Consider the following 15,437-nt stretch of genomic DNA (forward strand, 5'->3'; position numbering starts at 1 on the left):
CGGAATGTGTGCACAGTCACAGGCGCTCTGTCAGCTTGATAACGAGAGAAAGACACTTCAGTCTTCTCATTAACACTGCCGGTCCCCCATGTGGAGGTGACAAATTGAATGCATTTTGAAGGAATTTGCTGGCATACATTAGCATAGTAATTAGGGCGAAAACTGTGTTTGGTAAGCAGGAAAAGCTTGAGCAACATGCAAGGCTTAGTCAAAGCCAATCGAAAGTGTGACAACTACAAACCTGCAGGCAGAAATGCCAGAGACAGAGCCCAAATAACATTACCGCTCGACATGTACTGACTTCAGTGGAGGTAAAAGCAGTTTAAAAGCAGCCTTTCTGTCTCCAGGCCCCACTAGGTAGAAAACAATGCAGCTAATTCAGCGTGCACAAGATGGAGGCCCAGATATAGCCATGCATTGTGGCTCCAAGTGCTCACTGTGATGGCGCTCAACCCCTGCATCCTCCAAGCACAGAAAATACAGAGTACAGATCCTTTGGCAAGGTGTATGCGTGTCTGCCGGATGTGTGTGGGTGGGCAGGCAGCTGAGCAAGTGTACTGTGCCAGTCTTAGGCAGGGATCCTGAGTGGTACTTTGGCCGTAGAAGCAGAGCTCTACAGGAGTGACTTTCAGGGGGGTGTATAGTTAGAATGTAGCTAAGGGCGTGAGAGCTCATCTAACTCGCCACAGCCGCAAGCATCAAAGATTTAAAACCTTTTTAAAGGAATGAGTCATAACACACAAAGCCAGGGGGAAGTGGATAGAAGATATTAAGTTAATAAGAATCATTACACTACAGCCTGTTAGTGATAATCACTGTTGTCTTATTGTAGAATAGACTCTCAAACACCAGTCAGTTACTGAAAATCCTGAAATAAATGGTCACATTTCCTGTAGATAAAGCAATCGTGATCGCTAGCTAGAGGTTTGCAATTCTTCAAACTTACATTGTCACCTTCACATTGTTTTTTTATCCACAACATTACCATATACAGTGGGGGAAAAAAGTATTTAGTCAGCCACCAATTGTGCAAGTTCTCCCACTTAAAAAGATGAGAAAGGCCTGTAATTTTCATCATAGGTACACGTCAACTATGACAGACAAATTGAGATTTTTTTTCTCCAGAAAATCACATTGTAGGATTTTTTATGAATTTATTTGCAAATTATGGTGGAAAATAAGTATTTGGTCACCTACAAACAAGCAAGATTTCTGGCTCTCACAGACCTGTAACTTCTTCTTTAAGAGGCTCCTCTGTCCTCCACTCGTTACCTGTATTAATGGCACCTGTTTGAACTTGTTATCAGTATAAAAGACACCTGTCCACAACCTCAAACAGTCACACTCCAAACTCCACTATGGCCAAGACCAAAGAGCTGTCAAAGGACACCAGAAACAAAATTGTAGACCTGCACCAGGCTGGGAAGACTGAATCTGCAATAGGTAAGCAGCTTGGTTTGAAGAAATCAACTGTGGGAGCAATTATTAGGAAATGGAAGACATACAAGACCACTGATAATCTCCCTCGATCTGGGGCTCCACGCAAGATCTCACCCCGTGGGGTCAAAATGATCACAAGAACGGTGAGCAAAAATCCCAGAACCACACGGGGGGACCTAGTGAATGACCTGCAGAGAGCTGGGACCAAAGTAACAAAGCCTACCATCAGTAACACACTACACCGCCAGGGACTCAAATCCTGCAGTGACAGACGTGTCCCCCTGCTTAAGCCAGTACATGTCCAGGCCCGTCTAAAGTTTGCTAGAGTGCATTTGGATGATCCAGAAGAGGATTGGGAGAATGTCATATGGTCAGATGAAACCAAAATATAACTTTTTGGTAAAAACTCAACTCGTCGTGTTTGGAGGACAAAGAATGCTGAGTTGCATCCAAAGAACACCATACCTACTGTGAAGCATGGGGGTGGAAACATCATGCTTTGGGGCTGTTTTTCTGCAAAGGGACCAGGACGACTGATCCGTGTAAAGGAAAGAATGAATGGCGCCATGTATCGTGAGATTTTGAGTGAAAACCTCCTTCCATCAGCAAGGGCATTGAAGATGAAACGTGGCTGGGTCTTTCAGCATGACAATGATCCCTAACACACCGCCCGGGCAACGAAGGAGTGGCTTCGTAAGAAGCATTTCAAGTGGCCTAGCCAGTCTCCAGATCTCAACCCCATATAAAATCTTTGGAGGGAGTTGAAAGTCTGTGTCATTGCTCTAGAGGAGATCTGCATGGAGGAATGGGCCAAAATACCAGCAACAGTGTGTGAAAACCTTGTGAAGACTTACAGAAAACGTTTGACCTGTGTCATTGCCAACAAAGGGTATATAACAACGTTTTGAGAAACTTTTGTTATTGACCAAATACTTATTTTCCACCATAATTTGCAAATACATTCATAACAAATCCTACAATGTGATTTTCTGGATTTTTTTCTTCTCATTTTGTCTGTCATAGTTGACGTGTACCTATGATGAAAATTACAGGCCTTACAGAACTTGCACAATTGGTGGCTGACTAAATACTTTTTTCCCCCATTGGTGAATAAACTACATACAGCAGTTGAACTAAATAAAGAGGACATTTTGCTGATTTAAAACAGATTTTAATAGATTTACAAAAGACAGTAAAAAACAATAGTGAAAGTTAAAGTAGGTCAGAGTGTGGAGCATTCATTAGGAGCTGGTACAACCTGTACTGTCTGATGCTGCCTGGACTGAGCTGTTCGTTCCTCTGTTCCTGATCCTGTCCAGGGAAGGGACCACTAAGGGTTTAAGGCTGAGGGATGCAGCCTGCCTACTGCAAGTGATGGGATGGGGAGGAGTTTCAGACTGACTCTGATCCCACACAGATGTGGTCTGTCCTACAAACACATGCCGTTTGTCACACACCAAACTGCAGTCCTCGTGTGAGTGTTGGTGGTTACAGAGACTAATATTAAAGAAACAGCGGGAGTGGATGGAATGGATGGAATGGAACTTGTCTTCTTTCTGATCTGAAATAAGTGGGTCCCTCTCATTGGAATATGGTCCCTCTGCAGTGATGTCTGGCCTAGTCATTCAGTGGGAGAGACAGGACAGGACTGTCTGCATGGGCGCTCCCAGTCTGTTTCACTATTCAGTGTTCCTTCTCCCGCTGAGAGTAACAGTGTGAATACGTATTTGTTCTTCAGCAGAAATAAATAAATCACAAAACAGCCATGGCACTTAGTAACAACATTTTCAAAGAAGTAGAGAACGCCACCACCATATTGTACATGACGACACCAGCACTTAACAATCCAAGACAAACCCAGAAACGATCACAGACATGATACATTGGAGTGGGAAATGGCCTCAGGGGGCAACACTGATTTCAGATCCATGACGGCAGTTGATGACTGAGACACCATAGAGAGAGCGCTCCTTTAGACGTTGCTGAGGGTGCTCCGGCACCTGCCTTAAGCTCATCCCAGACCCATGGTGCTTGGGAGTGAGATCACATCTGGATTAGATGAGAACATGGAGAGGAGGAGAACCCAGACAATAATGCAGTCCAGCCAGTTTCTGTCTACAGTCGTGGTCAAAAGTTTTGAGAATGACACAAGTATTGGTCTTCACAAGGTTTGCTGCTTCAGTGTTATGAAATATTTTTGTCAGATGTTACTATGGTATACTGAAGTATAATTACAAGCATTCCATAAGTGTCAAAGTCTTTTATTGACAATTACATTAAGTTTATGCAAAGAGTCAATATTTGCAGTGTTGACCCTTCTTTTTCAAGACCTCTGCAATCCACCCTGGCATGCTGTCAATTAACTTCTGGGCAAATGACTTTACCCCAGTCCTCAGCAGTCCAATCCCTGTACCTTTTGCAGAATATCAGTCTGTCCCTGATGTTTTTCCTGGAGAGAAGTGGCTTCTTTGCTGCCCTTCTTGTCACCAGGCCAACCTCCAAAAGTCTTCGCCTCACTGTGCGTGCAGATGCACTCACACCTGCCTGCTGCCATTCCTGAGCAAGCTCTGCACTGGTGGTGCCCCGATCCCGCAGCTGAATCAACTTTAGGAGACGGTCCTGGCACTTGCTGGACTTTCTTGGGCACCCTAACGCCTTCTTCACAACAATTGAACCTCTCTCCTTGAAGTTCTTGATTATCCGATAAATGGTTGATTTAGGTGCAATCTTACTAGCAGCAATATCCTTGCCTGTGAAGCCCTTTTTGTGCAAAGCAATGATGACGGCACGTGTTTCCTTGCAGGTAACCATGGTTATGAAAAATGTATGCATTCACTAACTGTAAGTCGCTCTGGATAAGAGCGTCTGCTAAATGACTAAAATGTAAAATGTTAACAGAGGAAGAACAATGATTTCAAGCACCACCCTCCTTTTAAAGCTTCCAGTCTGTTATTCTAACTCAATCAGCATGACAGTGATCTCCAGCCTTGTCCTCTTCAACAATCTCACCTGTGTTAACGAGAGAATCACTGACATGATGTCAGCTGGTCCTTTTGTGGCAGGGCTGAAATGCAGTGGAAAAGTTTTTTGTGGATTAAGTTCATTTTCATGGCAAAGGGGGACTTTGCAATTAATTGCAATTCATCTGATCACTCTTCATGACATTCTGGAGTATATGCAAACTGCCATCATCAAAACTGAGGCAGCAGACTTTGTGAAAATTAGTATTTGTGTCACTCTCAAAACTTTTGACCACGACTGCACTTGGTACTGTACACTAATAACCATAATAAAGTCAGCAGAAGCTCCTCACACAGCCAGCCAGCCACACAGGAAAGCCACAGAGCCGACAGAGCGACGCAATCAAGCCACTTTACAGGCCCTGGATAGTGTCCAGGCAAACTATACTATAAGGGTCTCATATACTGTCAATAATATGAAAATAAAAATGAGTGCTGACGCAAAAGTCTGAGCGAATAAGTGAGAACACACAAAAAAAAAAAAAAAACATTTGTCAGACAGACAAATCCAAGTCTGTTTAAGAAAAAGCTTTGTTAGCAACTCCCTTTCCATCATTCTCCTCTGCCCCTCACCTCATTTCTTAAAGTCTAGAGCCCCCTGCTGGACACCAACATAATCTCACTCCTTCCTCGTCTTCGGCTTGGGAGCTGAAATAGAAAAATCTGTATTTCACAGTTTTGCAACTATAATGTACATGAAAATACTTAGATACTTATAATGCTGGTTACAGGATAAGATAAATCCTAAAGTAGCAGTTCTTACCATTAGGGTTCTCCTGTTTATAAAAGGTCTTCAGCATCTCCACTGCTTCCTCTCCTCTGAAGCCAGAGATACACTGAAAATGAAGGAGCAACTGTTTAATCAATGCCCTCCTGAAGTAAATGAATGATCCTATTCAACTCTAGGCTAGGCTCAGATGCGGATGCATTTCAACGCGGGATAATCAGTCTCTTTCCAACAAAAGCACAAAGAGAGATTGGGTGTAAAAAGAATGCTGTGAACACTGGATGACATATTGTACCTTAAATGCTGAGCCAGTGTGAGGTAGATCAGCAGAGGGGATGTCTAGAACAGATCCACAGCCACCAAACCTGTCATTATTGCACCCATACACAACCAGAGGAATGTCTGTTGCACTGTTAAGGTAAAACAGATAATAAGGTTTGAAACACAGGGCGAGTTCGTTTTGCTTTGCCGGGTGCCGCGGAGTTGACACATTTTAGACCATTCCATTGGTCCTAAAGTGAAATCTCCACCCACCCGGGGCATCAGGCAAAATGAACTCGCTCTCAGACAAGTCCTACAGAGTAGGGTGTCCACCCACAATTCCCATACTACATGTCATGTCTCAAAATCGATAACCATCTTATCTCTATCGTTTAATGTCATGCGGATTCGAGAAGAAAGATGGTGATTTCAACGGGAAAGTGAGCCTGTCAGGTAGCCAGTAACCTTCATTCTTGCACAGAATCCAGCCTAGCTGTTCTTCCTGATTTTTTACCACTTTTTTTCCTCTGGCCTTCATCGATTTAGTCACCCTAATTCTGGCCATCCTACAAAGGTAAAAACTCCAATAACTTTTGAACGGATTATGATAAGAGACATGAGGTTTGGACCATTGGTTTTCTTGGAGGATTATCTACACAACATTATTTTACCCATTGGTCAAAAGATGAATTTTTGATTGGACATCCTATACAGAGTCATTTGAGGTAAACCCTCACAATGAACCTACACAAATGCTACAGTAAACTGGGTAAACCCAAGTAGAGACTGGTTGATGAGGTCATAAGGATACTGGTCAGGCGAAGAGCTCCTGCGCACATGATGCATGGCTCCACAGTCACGTAGAGCACAGTCCTCTCACACACTGTCCTGGGGTCCAGGTCTCTATGACGACACCACTCCAGCACCTGGTCCAGAGCCACCATCTCAGCATGGCGAGTGGCCTGGAACACACAGAGTCAGATACACATTAACAGGCATGGTGTTCGAATGATAGGAGAAAGAGAACAATTCCAGTGGTTCTCAACCCTCTTCTCTGGGATCCCCAGCCCTTCCATGTGTTTGATCTATTCCAGAGCTAGCACACCTGATTCAACTTATCAACTAATCCTCAAGCCCATGACTAGGTAAATCAGGTGAGCTAGTAAAGGGCTACAACAGAATTGTGAAACGTCTGGGGATCCAAGAGGAGAGGTTTGAGAACCACTAGATTAGGGTACCGGTATGGCTTTGGTAAATGCCTTTGTTTGGACACTTGCAAGGCAATAACCACAGCAAATAACCATTGAGATGTGTTTGCCTATGATAGCCCAGCTGAAATGATTAAGTTACTCACATTTTTTGTTTCATTCACTTCATTTCTCCCCTTGCCAAGGATTTCATTGTTGTAGACCATGAGACATCCAACAGGCACCTCACCATTCTCCAAAGCATCTTTTGCCTGTAAAGAGGTGAAGATTATTATTAGTACACCAGGCATTTAAAATAGTTTGTTGTAATTTACTGGTGGGACTGCTCTGTCCTGCCTAGCCACAATGCGCCGTTAATGGTCACTGTTCCGTTCCTTTTCTTTTGCGTCTTCATAGTGAAAACGCAAAAAATAAAAGGAACAGATTTTTTTTGGGCGTTGTCTAAAAGTTATTGAAAACCCTACAGAACTAACCGACCACCAACGGCGCATTGTAGCTATTGGTCCTGCACCTATGGCCTATGCCAAACCAACCATGTCAAAGGCATTGGCCATCCATCTCTGTATGTCTTCGGCACATGGCTGAAAGTTCTCTCTAGAAACGACATCATTCCCCACATTCTCTGTCCCCATGTTGAATGTACAGTCTGAGAAATTAGATTACACAAACGCACATCAACTAGCTACTCCAACACCAGAGAGCTCATGCGACAGCGTTATAAAATCACCACGGCCTGCCTGGAACAAATTAGCGCGCATTGAAGGGGAAGATAATATTGGACGGACCACTCAGGCATTTTGTTTTGCAGATCGCAGAAACACCGATTAATCGATGTTGCTTTGCTTTGCACCTGCGTGTTTGACATGCAGCTAGCTATGAAATTCGTGTCATGTGAGACTGTGGAAAATAACACGTTTGGGTGCTTTGTTTCTTCTGTTTTATAAATCTTCAATCGTCTCGAAAATGTTTTCGTCTACGTGGAATTTTCTGAAACGCCACAAAAGGAAATTTATTTTCGCTGGAGCGTTTGTCGGAGGTAGCTAGCTACGCTATCAAGATAGCAGTTGGCTAACTAGCTTACCGTTAACATTAGCTAGCAAAGTTGGCTAGGTAGCCAGAATGTTACCTGTGGGTCTGGACGTTATCAGATATGATAACTATGAAGATTATGCATATATGAAGCTAAGTTATATCTACCAGTAAATGGCTAGAAAATGAATGTCATGAAAAATAATAATGATAGGTAAATATAGTTAATAGCTAATGTTGCTGCATTCATTCTAGCTACCTTGACTTTCTGTTTGCCTGTTCCAGGTGTGTACTTTCTTGGTAAATATGCCCAAAAGAAAATCCAAGAGATACAGGAGCGTGAGGCATCAGAGTACATCGCTCAAGCTCGACGTCAGTTCCACTTCGAGAGTAACCAGAGAACGTGCAACATGACAGGTACAGTACTGCTGTCTGCCTGATCGGTACATCACTTTCAGCCTACTAACAGTCCCTGAAATCTCCTGCAACACTCATTATGTCAAGTGATATAGTTACTACAGTGTTGATTCATATTCCTAGTTGTGCAGTTATTATTATTATTATTTTACAGTGTTGTCAATGCTCCCTACATTAAGAGAAGCCATCTTACATCATCTAAACTCTGAGAGCCTCACTGCACTGCTGAAGAGCAAGTAAGTGTCTCATGACCTCTGTCAGAGGGAAATGCTTTAGCTATAGCTCAGCAAAATTATTAGTTTAAGGTATTATTAATGACATCTGTTTCTCTTCTAGACCAGCAAATAAGCTTGAAATATGGGAGGACCTGAAGATTATCAGTAAGTTATTATTCCTTAACAGCAATTATTTTGTGAATCAATAACTAAAGTGATTTGATCACTTGATGTACAGGTATGTCATGGAATCACTTCTCTTTTTCCTATTCCCCCAGGTTTCACCCGAAGTGTCGTGGCTGTGTACAGTACCTGTATGTTGGTTGTTTTACTCCGTGTCCAGCTCAATATCATTGGTGGCTACTTATACTTGGACAACTCTGTCAGCAAGAGCGGAATGGTAAGCCTTTAAGCTTCAATCTCTTGTACCCTATGGGGTAGGTTCAATTCCCAGACACACATTTAGCCTAGTACTGGACTGAAAAGCTAACTCAATGGAGAATCTCTATTGAAAATGGTTTTTGGTTCAGGAATTAGCTTAATATGTGTCCAGAAAACTGCCCCAAAATGTTGGATGTGGGGTGGTTTATAAATGCAATTTCTGTGTTCTTTGCTCCACCAGATGCCCTTGGCCCCTCCGGACGTGCAACAACAGTACCTCTCCAGCATCCAGCACCTCCTTGGGGATGGTAAGAGACATTTACAGGGCTTTCTGAAATAGCTAGGGCTGTAGTATAACAAGTCCTCAGACATGCTGTGTTGATTAGCCTAAATGAGTCCCACAGGCTGTAAAGCATCCTTGCCTTTTACGGATTCTCTCTGACTCACAAGGGTTGAGTGAGATGATAACAGTGGTGAAGAAAGCTGTGCAGAACACATTGGGCGGGTGAGTCAGACAGTGCCAGCCACATGCACACATTGCACAGCAGCATCTCAAACCACATTAGGAGGATTGTTAAGTCATATGTGATGCTTTAGCCTGTCTCTGTGTGTCTGTCTCCCCCCCCCCCCCCAGGGTGTCCCTGAAGCAGAGTCTGTCCCTGCAGGAGCTGGAGCAGCACCTTAACCAGATCAGAGTCCAGGTGGAGGAGGGGGACAGGGGCTCCACACACAGACCTCTCTCCTGGTACATGATGCCTGACGAGGAGAACACTCTGGCTGCACAGGTGACAGCCCACACCTGCCCCTGGGACTCCTAATCCCAGCGCCACTATGCAGGGGTTGGAACAAAAATTATTTTCCAATCGTTTAGTTCTGAACAGAACCATTATTTTTTTCGTACTGTTCCGACCAGCAAACCAAAACAGCAAACGGTGTAGTAGGGGGCGAGATGCAACTGAAATTTTGCGGGTGAAGCGAGTGGGGATGGAGGCATCTTGTTATGACATGCATTATCTGAATTAGGCCCACAGAATTATATCTACGGAGGAGTGGCTTCTATGGAGGAACTTTGAATGTCTTTGAACTTCCGAGTTGGTTTAACGTTAGACCAGAGCAAATGTTAGCTAGCTAGCTAAAATCACATCTTTCCTTTTTTGTAGTTAATAAATCCAATGTGAAGTGTGTTAACTATAGTATCCTTAACTAACATTGGAAAAGATTAATACATTATTTTAAACATCTCTCCCTAATGCCTGAATCATGCTTTTTATTGGTATGAATCTTGTCCTAGAGGCAGTACTAAGCGAGTTCCACTAGATGGGCTAGCTGTAGGCTACAGTAACCTATGCTTCAGAGGGGAGGGGCAGGTAGCCTACACACACACACACCCACTGGCAAAGATTTCCAGCTGGCAGGCAGATGCTGGAATACGTTTCTCAATGACAGAGTGAGGGCTTTGCGTGGGCTATTTGTTAGGATTTTTGTGGGACTGGGAAAAAATGCCCGGAACATTATTAACCGGTTCCCAATGCCTTTAAAATAACGGTTCTGTTCCGGAAGAGTATAAATCACTTCCGGTTCTGTTTTTATTTTTTCGGTTTTCTGTTCTGTTCCCTGAACCGGTTCCACCCCTTGCTGGATTGTTAACCCTGGTCAGAGTAATGGTCATTAACTAATACACATTATACAACTTGTTGTATTATTTTTTTTTGTTTATTTGGATTTAAACTGGGGTTTACATTATTTAATTGTGTTTGACAGGCCTGTGGTCTGACAGAGAATGATGTCACTACGATAAAGCTGCTCAATGAGACCAGAGACATGCTTGAAAGGTAAGCTGGAGGCCTGTCACTCATTGACCCTTATTTAGAGAGGCTTATCTTGCACGTGGGTGTGCTGAACTGTCCTCTCTGTCCTCCAGCCCGGACTTCGGCACTGTACTCAACATCTGCCTGAACAGGGGCTTCAACCGTTTCCTTGACAACATGGCAGAGTTTTTCCGGCCCCCACCCAGAGCACAAGGAGACTCCACCCTGAGCACTACACCTGATAGGTCTGTTTTTTTGTGGATGACTTTTGTTGGCAGCAATTTATGAAGGTCATCTTGTCATAGTAAATCACTTTCTGAATGCCACATAAAATGAAAAAACAAAACCTTTTTGTATTAAAATTAATCTGCCTATCAATTAATGTCCGCTCCAAAATCTCTTCCAGTCTCTCGCATGTAAGTCTCCCAGTTGCCAAAATCATCCCCATTGTGAATGGACAGATCCACTCGATCTGCAGTGAAATACCAAGTCACTTTGTACAGGTAAGAGCTCATTTGACTTTTGGAAGGATTTCCATTTTTGAATCACAGCAAGTTTTTTAAGAAGTCTTGAGTCTAAGACTGACACATTTCCTCTTTGCAGGATCTCCTGATGATTGACCAGGTGAAGGAGTTTGCTGCCAATGTGTATGAGACATTCAGCACATCCCATGGACTGCAGAAATAAGGGAGTTGACATATTCCTGGTAGACCTGGCCCTCTCTGCCTCCTCTGTATCTCTGCATGATGCTGCCTGCTGTGGATATCACGAATGGAGGAAGAAATGCACTTATTCTCTGTACCAAGTCAGAATACTTGAGGATTGAGTCCTCAGAAAGTTACGGTTCACTGTCCTTGGTGAGAGATGTGTTCCATTGTGGAATGTAAGGCCATGAACTGCTGACATCAAGGTCAAATACCCACTGCATCTTGGGAAGTTGAGTTTTTGGCTCACGGTTTATAAAGTCAGCCAGCCAGCCAGCCAGACAGCCAGACTCCCCTGAATCAAAGTAACTTTCCTGTGCCATGAAAAATAAAGAAAATCCTGAAAGCCTTGTTCCACTTTATATAGACGACGTGTCGATACATTAAGCATAAGTTGAACCGCTGTCGGTTTGAATTTGAACGGATGTCTTCTATTTTCTCCTTTCTATTACTGTTGTTGAAGAGTCAACCTGTACCTAACATTTTGACCTTTCATCTACAAATATCAACAGTGTTGTCATCTAGGCTGCAAGTTCTCATTCCGCCTCAGTCTAATTCCTGTTTAACAATGTTAAGTATTGTTTAATACATAATTCTGCACTATTGACTTTATCTACTTTGTCTCTTTGTTTGAAATGTCATTTTCAAGGTGTATTATTTTCTTAAATCATGGAAATTGGGAGATTTCAGAGGTGAGAATGTAGGCCTATGTATGATATATTTTGTAACATAACATTCTAAATGACAACAGAAAATGTAAGTACTGTAGCGTTGACATTGAAAATGATAAAGTAACACATTATTTAATATATTCAGTATTACTTTGATTTGTGTTCCCTAATAAACAGAAATGTAGGTTGCTGTTTTATGGACCACTGCTTCGGGATCATACTGTTGTGTCGTTTTAGAAGTTCCTTTGCTCAGCAGCAGAGGGCAGCACAGAACTGTAAGGACTAACAGTATTGACTCCCCCATGACCTCAGTACTGCCGCTGCCAATAAACGCAGGTTGGCATTTATTGGGATGACTCATGGAGGCCGCTCTGCAGGGTAGTCACTAGCTGGCACAGCTAGAAAGTAATAAAATCTGATTTAACCCTAACCTTAAATGAAAACAACAAAAACTATATATTTTTACGATATATAGCCAATTTTGACTTAGCAGCTGGCCAATCTTGTGTCGCTTAGGACTGCCTCCAGGACAAGATTCATACCAATAAACGTCAGCCTGCCCAATAAACAGGTAGTATGGAACAAGTACAACTCTATTAAATTCTATTAGGAAATACATCTGATTACCTTCCTTGTTTATTTCACAGTATTTGTATTTTACAAATGGATCTCCCACCATGATTTAAGAAGTTAAAGATTTAAAAAAAAAAATGACCTATATATTTTGTGTAGATGGCATGTTTTTGCAACATTATTTTATTATGAGTTCTAGAAAATACTGATACCAAACAAAACCTCCTAAACCTTTGTTTTCAAAGAAAGTCACATGATGGATTACATCGTTTATATGATATGATGAGTGTGTGACTAAACATGACATCATCTAGTTATTGACCTTTGTGATAAACACATTGATTCACATTTCAATTTAATTTGAAGCTTCTCTACTTTTCTATACTGGTTTATATTTTTTCACTTCTTGACAACACATTTTAATTATGTTATGGGGTAGAAAAGATATGATTAGATGTAAAGTGTTTGTTGAATATAAAATAAATAAAACGTCTAAGGCCATTTCAGGTGAAACATGAACAAATACATATATTTTTGTGGCAATGAAAGAAGGCATGTTTGTCACACACCCAGTGTGTGTGAAGTGATTTAGAAGACCACTACTAGACTTTGGTTTTACATTGTACTATTATATCCTTGACATAACCAGTGGTTTATGAAACTCAGACATGAAAGAGAAGGAATTCCTAAAGAACAAGAAGACATGAAAGAGAAGGAATTCCTAAAGAACAAGAGTCTAAGATTGTGACTGATCTGGTGGTGTCATTACGGCACTCCTCTAATGGCCCTTGTCAAGGTTCCCAGAGTTTCATAACAAAGCTTTCCATTCAGGGAACTGGTGCAAGGCTATATAAAGGACAGAATGTGTACTCACGTCCATGATAAATATGGGTTAAGTGATGCTAAAAGTGATAGAAATCCTTTTGTGTGACACGGGGTGAAACCGGTCCAGTCATGCTGACGGAAGCAGTTTTGGGGCCCAAAATAGAGGGATAGTGTAAACATCCATAATGGATGCTTTGTTACATAAAGAAATTGTGCTGAGTAACTGTGAGGGTGTTTTCCACAAAGCATGTTCACAAACAGCTCACCTCCAATCACATGACTTGTTGAGTGTGCCCTCTGTTGTGTGCATCCAGCAAACAGGAAATTCCCCTATCACATGACTGTAGTCTGGAAGGCTGAGGGCATGAAGGTAGACAAACCTTGTTATTTCAAATCCCAAATCCTGGAACAGTATGGGAGACACTTTTGGTAAACATTTCAGGCATTTTCCCTGCTCTTTCCTCATCTGAGAGTGACTAGGCAGGTTTGTACACTCCTCTCCATATTTATTTGGACAGTGAAGCTAAAATTAGTAAATTTGGCTCTATACTCCAGGATTTTTTATTTGAGATCAAATCAAATCACATTTTATTGGTCACATACACGTGTTTAGCAGATGTTATTGCGGGTGTAGCGAAATGCTTGTGCTTCTAGCTCCGACAGTGCAGTAATATCTAACATGTAATATCTAACAATTTCACAACATATACCCAATACACACAAATCTAAGTAAGGAATTAATTAAGAATATATACATATATGGACGAGCGATGTCAGAGCGGCATGGACTAAGATACAGTAGAATAGTATAGAATACAGTATATACATATGAGATGAATAATATAAGATATGTACAAATTATTAAAGTGACTAAGATACCATAGACTAGTATAGAATACAGTATATACATATGAGATGAGTAATGCAAGATATGTAAACATGATTAAAGTGGCTAGTGTTCCATTTCTTAAAGTGGTCAGTGATTTCTAGTCTATGTCTATAGGCAGCAGCCTCTAATGTTCTAGTAATGGCTGTTTAACAGTCTGATGGCCTTGAGATAGAAGCTGTTTTTCAGTCTCTCAGTCCTAGCTTTGATGCACCTGTACTGACCTCACCTTCTGGATGATAGCGGGGTGAACAGGCAGTGGCTCGGGTGGTTGATGTCCTTGATGATCTTTTTGGCCTTCCTGTGACATCGGGTGCTGTAGGTGACATATGAGGTGACAGTACAGAATGTCCTTATCTGTTTTACTGTTTAGAAATGAAATCACTTTATGTATCTAGTCCCCCCATTTTAATGTTGTTTTTTTCATAAGTATTTGGACAAATTCACTTATAGTGTATTAAAGTAGTCAAAAGTTTAGTATTTGGTAGCAGACTAAACTCCATGGTGAAGGAAGTTTATGATGAACTTCACCAATGGCATGGAGCCGAGACCAGGCTCTGTGGAATCTACCTCCAATTTCATCGATTCGCCCAGGGTAAATTCTTTACAAAAGAAAAATGATGAAACACCCACCTTGTACCTATGTTTGTCTCTATAGTTGCGTGCCTTTCTTTGTTTGCTAAAATCCATACCTTTTCAATAAACGTTAATCAAATACCACCACCATGCACATTTGCGCTGAGTTGCCATCTTAGAGCAACAGCAATGAGCAAATAGTCAGTGGTTGTATTTGATTAACGTTTATTGAAAAAGTTTGGATTTCAGAAAACAAAGAAAGGCACACAGCTACAGAGGACAAACATAGGTACAAGGTAGGCGTTTCATAATTTAAATTATTTTAAGTGTCGGAGCTAGATTCCACAAAGCCTGGTCTCTGCTCCATGCCGTTGGTGAAGTTCATCATTACATTTTAGTCATTTAGCAGACGCTCTTATCCAGAGCGACTTACAGTTAGTGAGTGCATACATTATTATAATAATTTTTTTAGCAAACGCCATGCTCTGCCAACTGAGCTACATCCCTGCCGGCCATTCCCTCCCATACCCTGGACAACGCTGGGCCAATTGTGCGCCGCCCCATGGGTCTCCCGGTCGCGGCCGGCTACGACAGAGCCTGGATTCAAACCAGGATCTCTAGTGGCACAGCTAGCACTGTGATGCAGTGCCTTAGACCACTGCGCCACTCATAAACTTCCTTCACCATGGAGTGGAG

The 15,437-nt window shown here is 42.1% G+C and overlaps 2 protein-coding genes across 5 annotated transcripts; one reads left to right on the forward strand and one right to left on the reverse strand.

Moving 5' to 3' along the window:
• Window positions 1-2,594: 2,594 nt before the first annotated feature.
• On the reverse strand, window positions 2,595-13,628 carry adat2 (adenosine deaminase tRNA specific 2). 4 transcript variants are annotated; one of them, XM_084150987.1, is made up of 7 exons: window positions 7,190-7,400; window positions 6,803-6,907; window positions 6,260-6,410; window positions 5,483-5,589; window positions 5,224-5,296; window positions 5,034-5,108; window positions 2,595-4,504 (listed from the first exon to the last, which is right to left on the reverse strand). In XM_084150987.1, the coding sequence occupies exons 1-6, from the start codon at window positions 7,286-7,288 to the stop codon at window positions 5,080-5,082; spliced, it is 564 nt and encodes a 187-aa protein (XP_084007113.1). In that variant the 5' UTR covers window positions 7,289-7,400; the 3' UTR covers window positions 2,595-4,504; window positions 5,034-5,079. The 4 variants fall into 4 exon arrangements, with proteins under 4 accessions (XP_084007113.1, XP_084007114.1, XP_084007112.1 ...); XM_084150988.1 differs by having other exon boundaries at window positions 2,597-3,470; XM_084150986.1 differs by having other exon boundaries at window positions 2,597-5,108; window positions 7,190-7,415.
• pex3 (peroxisomal biogenesis factor 3) lies at window positions 7,493-12,083 on the forward strand. The gene is made up of 12 exons (XM_084150985.1): window positions 7,493-7,692; window positions 7,971-8,102; window positions 8,257-8,338; window positions 8,439-8,482; window positions 8,596-8,717; window positions 8,940-9,006; window positions 9,149-9,203; window positions 9,333-9,483; window positions 10,460-10,530; window positions 10,620-10,751; window positions 10,913-11,009; window positions 11,110-12,083. The coding sequence occupies exons 1-12, from the start codon at window positions 7,620-7,622 to the stop codon at window positions 11,191-11,193; spliced, it is 1,110 nt and encodes a 369-aa protein (XP_084007111.1). The 5' UTR covers window positions 7,493-7,619; the 3' UTR covers window positions 11,194-12,083.
• Window positions 13,629-15,437: the final 1,809 nt, after the last annotated feature.

The sequence above is a fragment of the Coregonus lavaretus genome (genome assembly GCF_964263955.1).
Source record: "Coregonus lavaretus genome assembly, chromosome: 33".
Taxonomy (NCBI): domain Eukaryota; kingdom Metazoa; phylum Chordata; class Actinopteri; order Salmoniformes; family Salmonidae; genus Coregonus; species Coregonus lavaretus.

Coding starts and splice junctions, on each gene's coding strand:
- adat2 (XM_084150987.1), bottom strand. CDS start 7,288: ATGGGGACAGAGAATGTGGGGAATGATGTCGTTTCTAGAGAGAACTTT. Junction 6,908..7,189: donor TGGCCAATGCCTTTGACATG/GTTGGTTTGGCA, acceptor ACCTCTTTACAG/GCAAAAGATGCTTTGGAGAA. Junction 6,411..6,802: donor AAGTGAATGAAACAAAAAAT/GTGAGTAACTTA, acceptor TGTGTGTTCCAG/GCCACTCGCCATGCTGAGAT.
- pex3 (XM_084150985.1), top strand. CDS start 7,620: ATGTTTTCGTCTACGTGGAATTTTCTGAAACGCCACAAAAGGAAATTT. Junction 8,339..8,438: donor ACTGCACTGCTGAAGAGCAA/GTAAGTGTCTCA, acceptor TTTCTCTTCTAG/ACCAGCAAATAAGCTTGAAA. Junction 11,010..11,109: donor TACCAAGTCACTTTGTACAG/GTAAGAGCTCAT, acceptor TCCTCTTTGCAG/GATCTCCTGATGATTGACCA.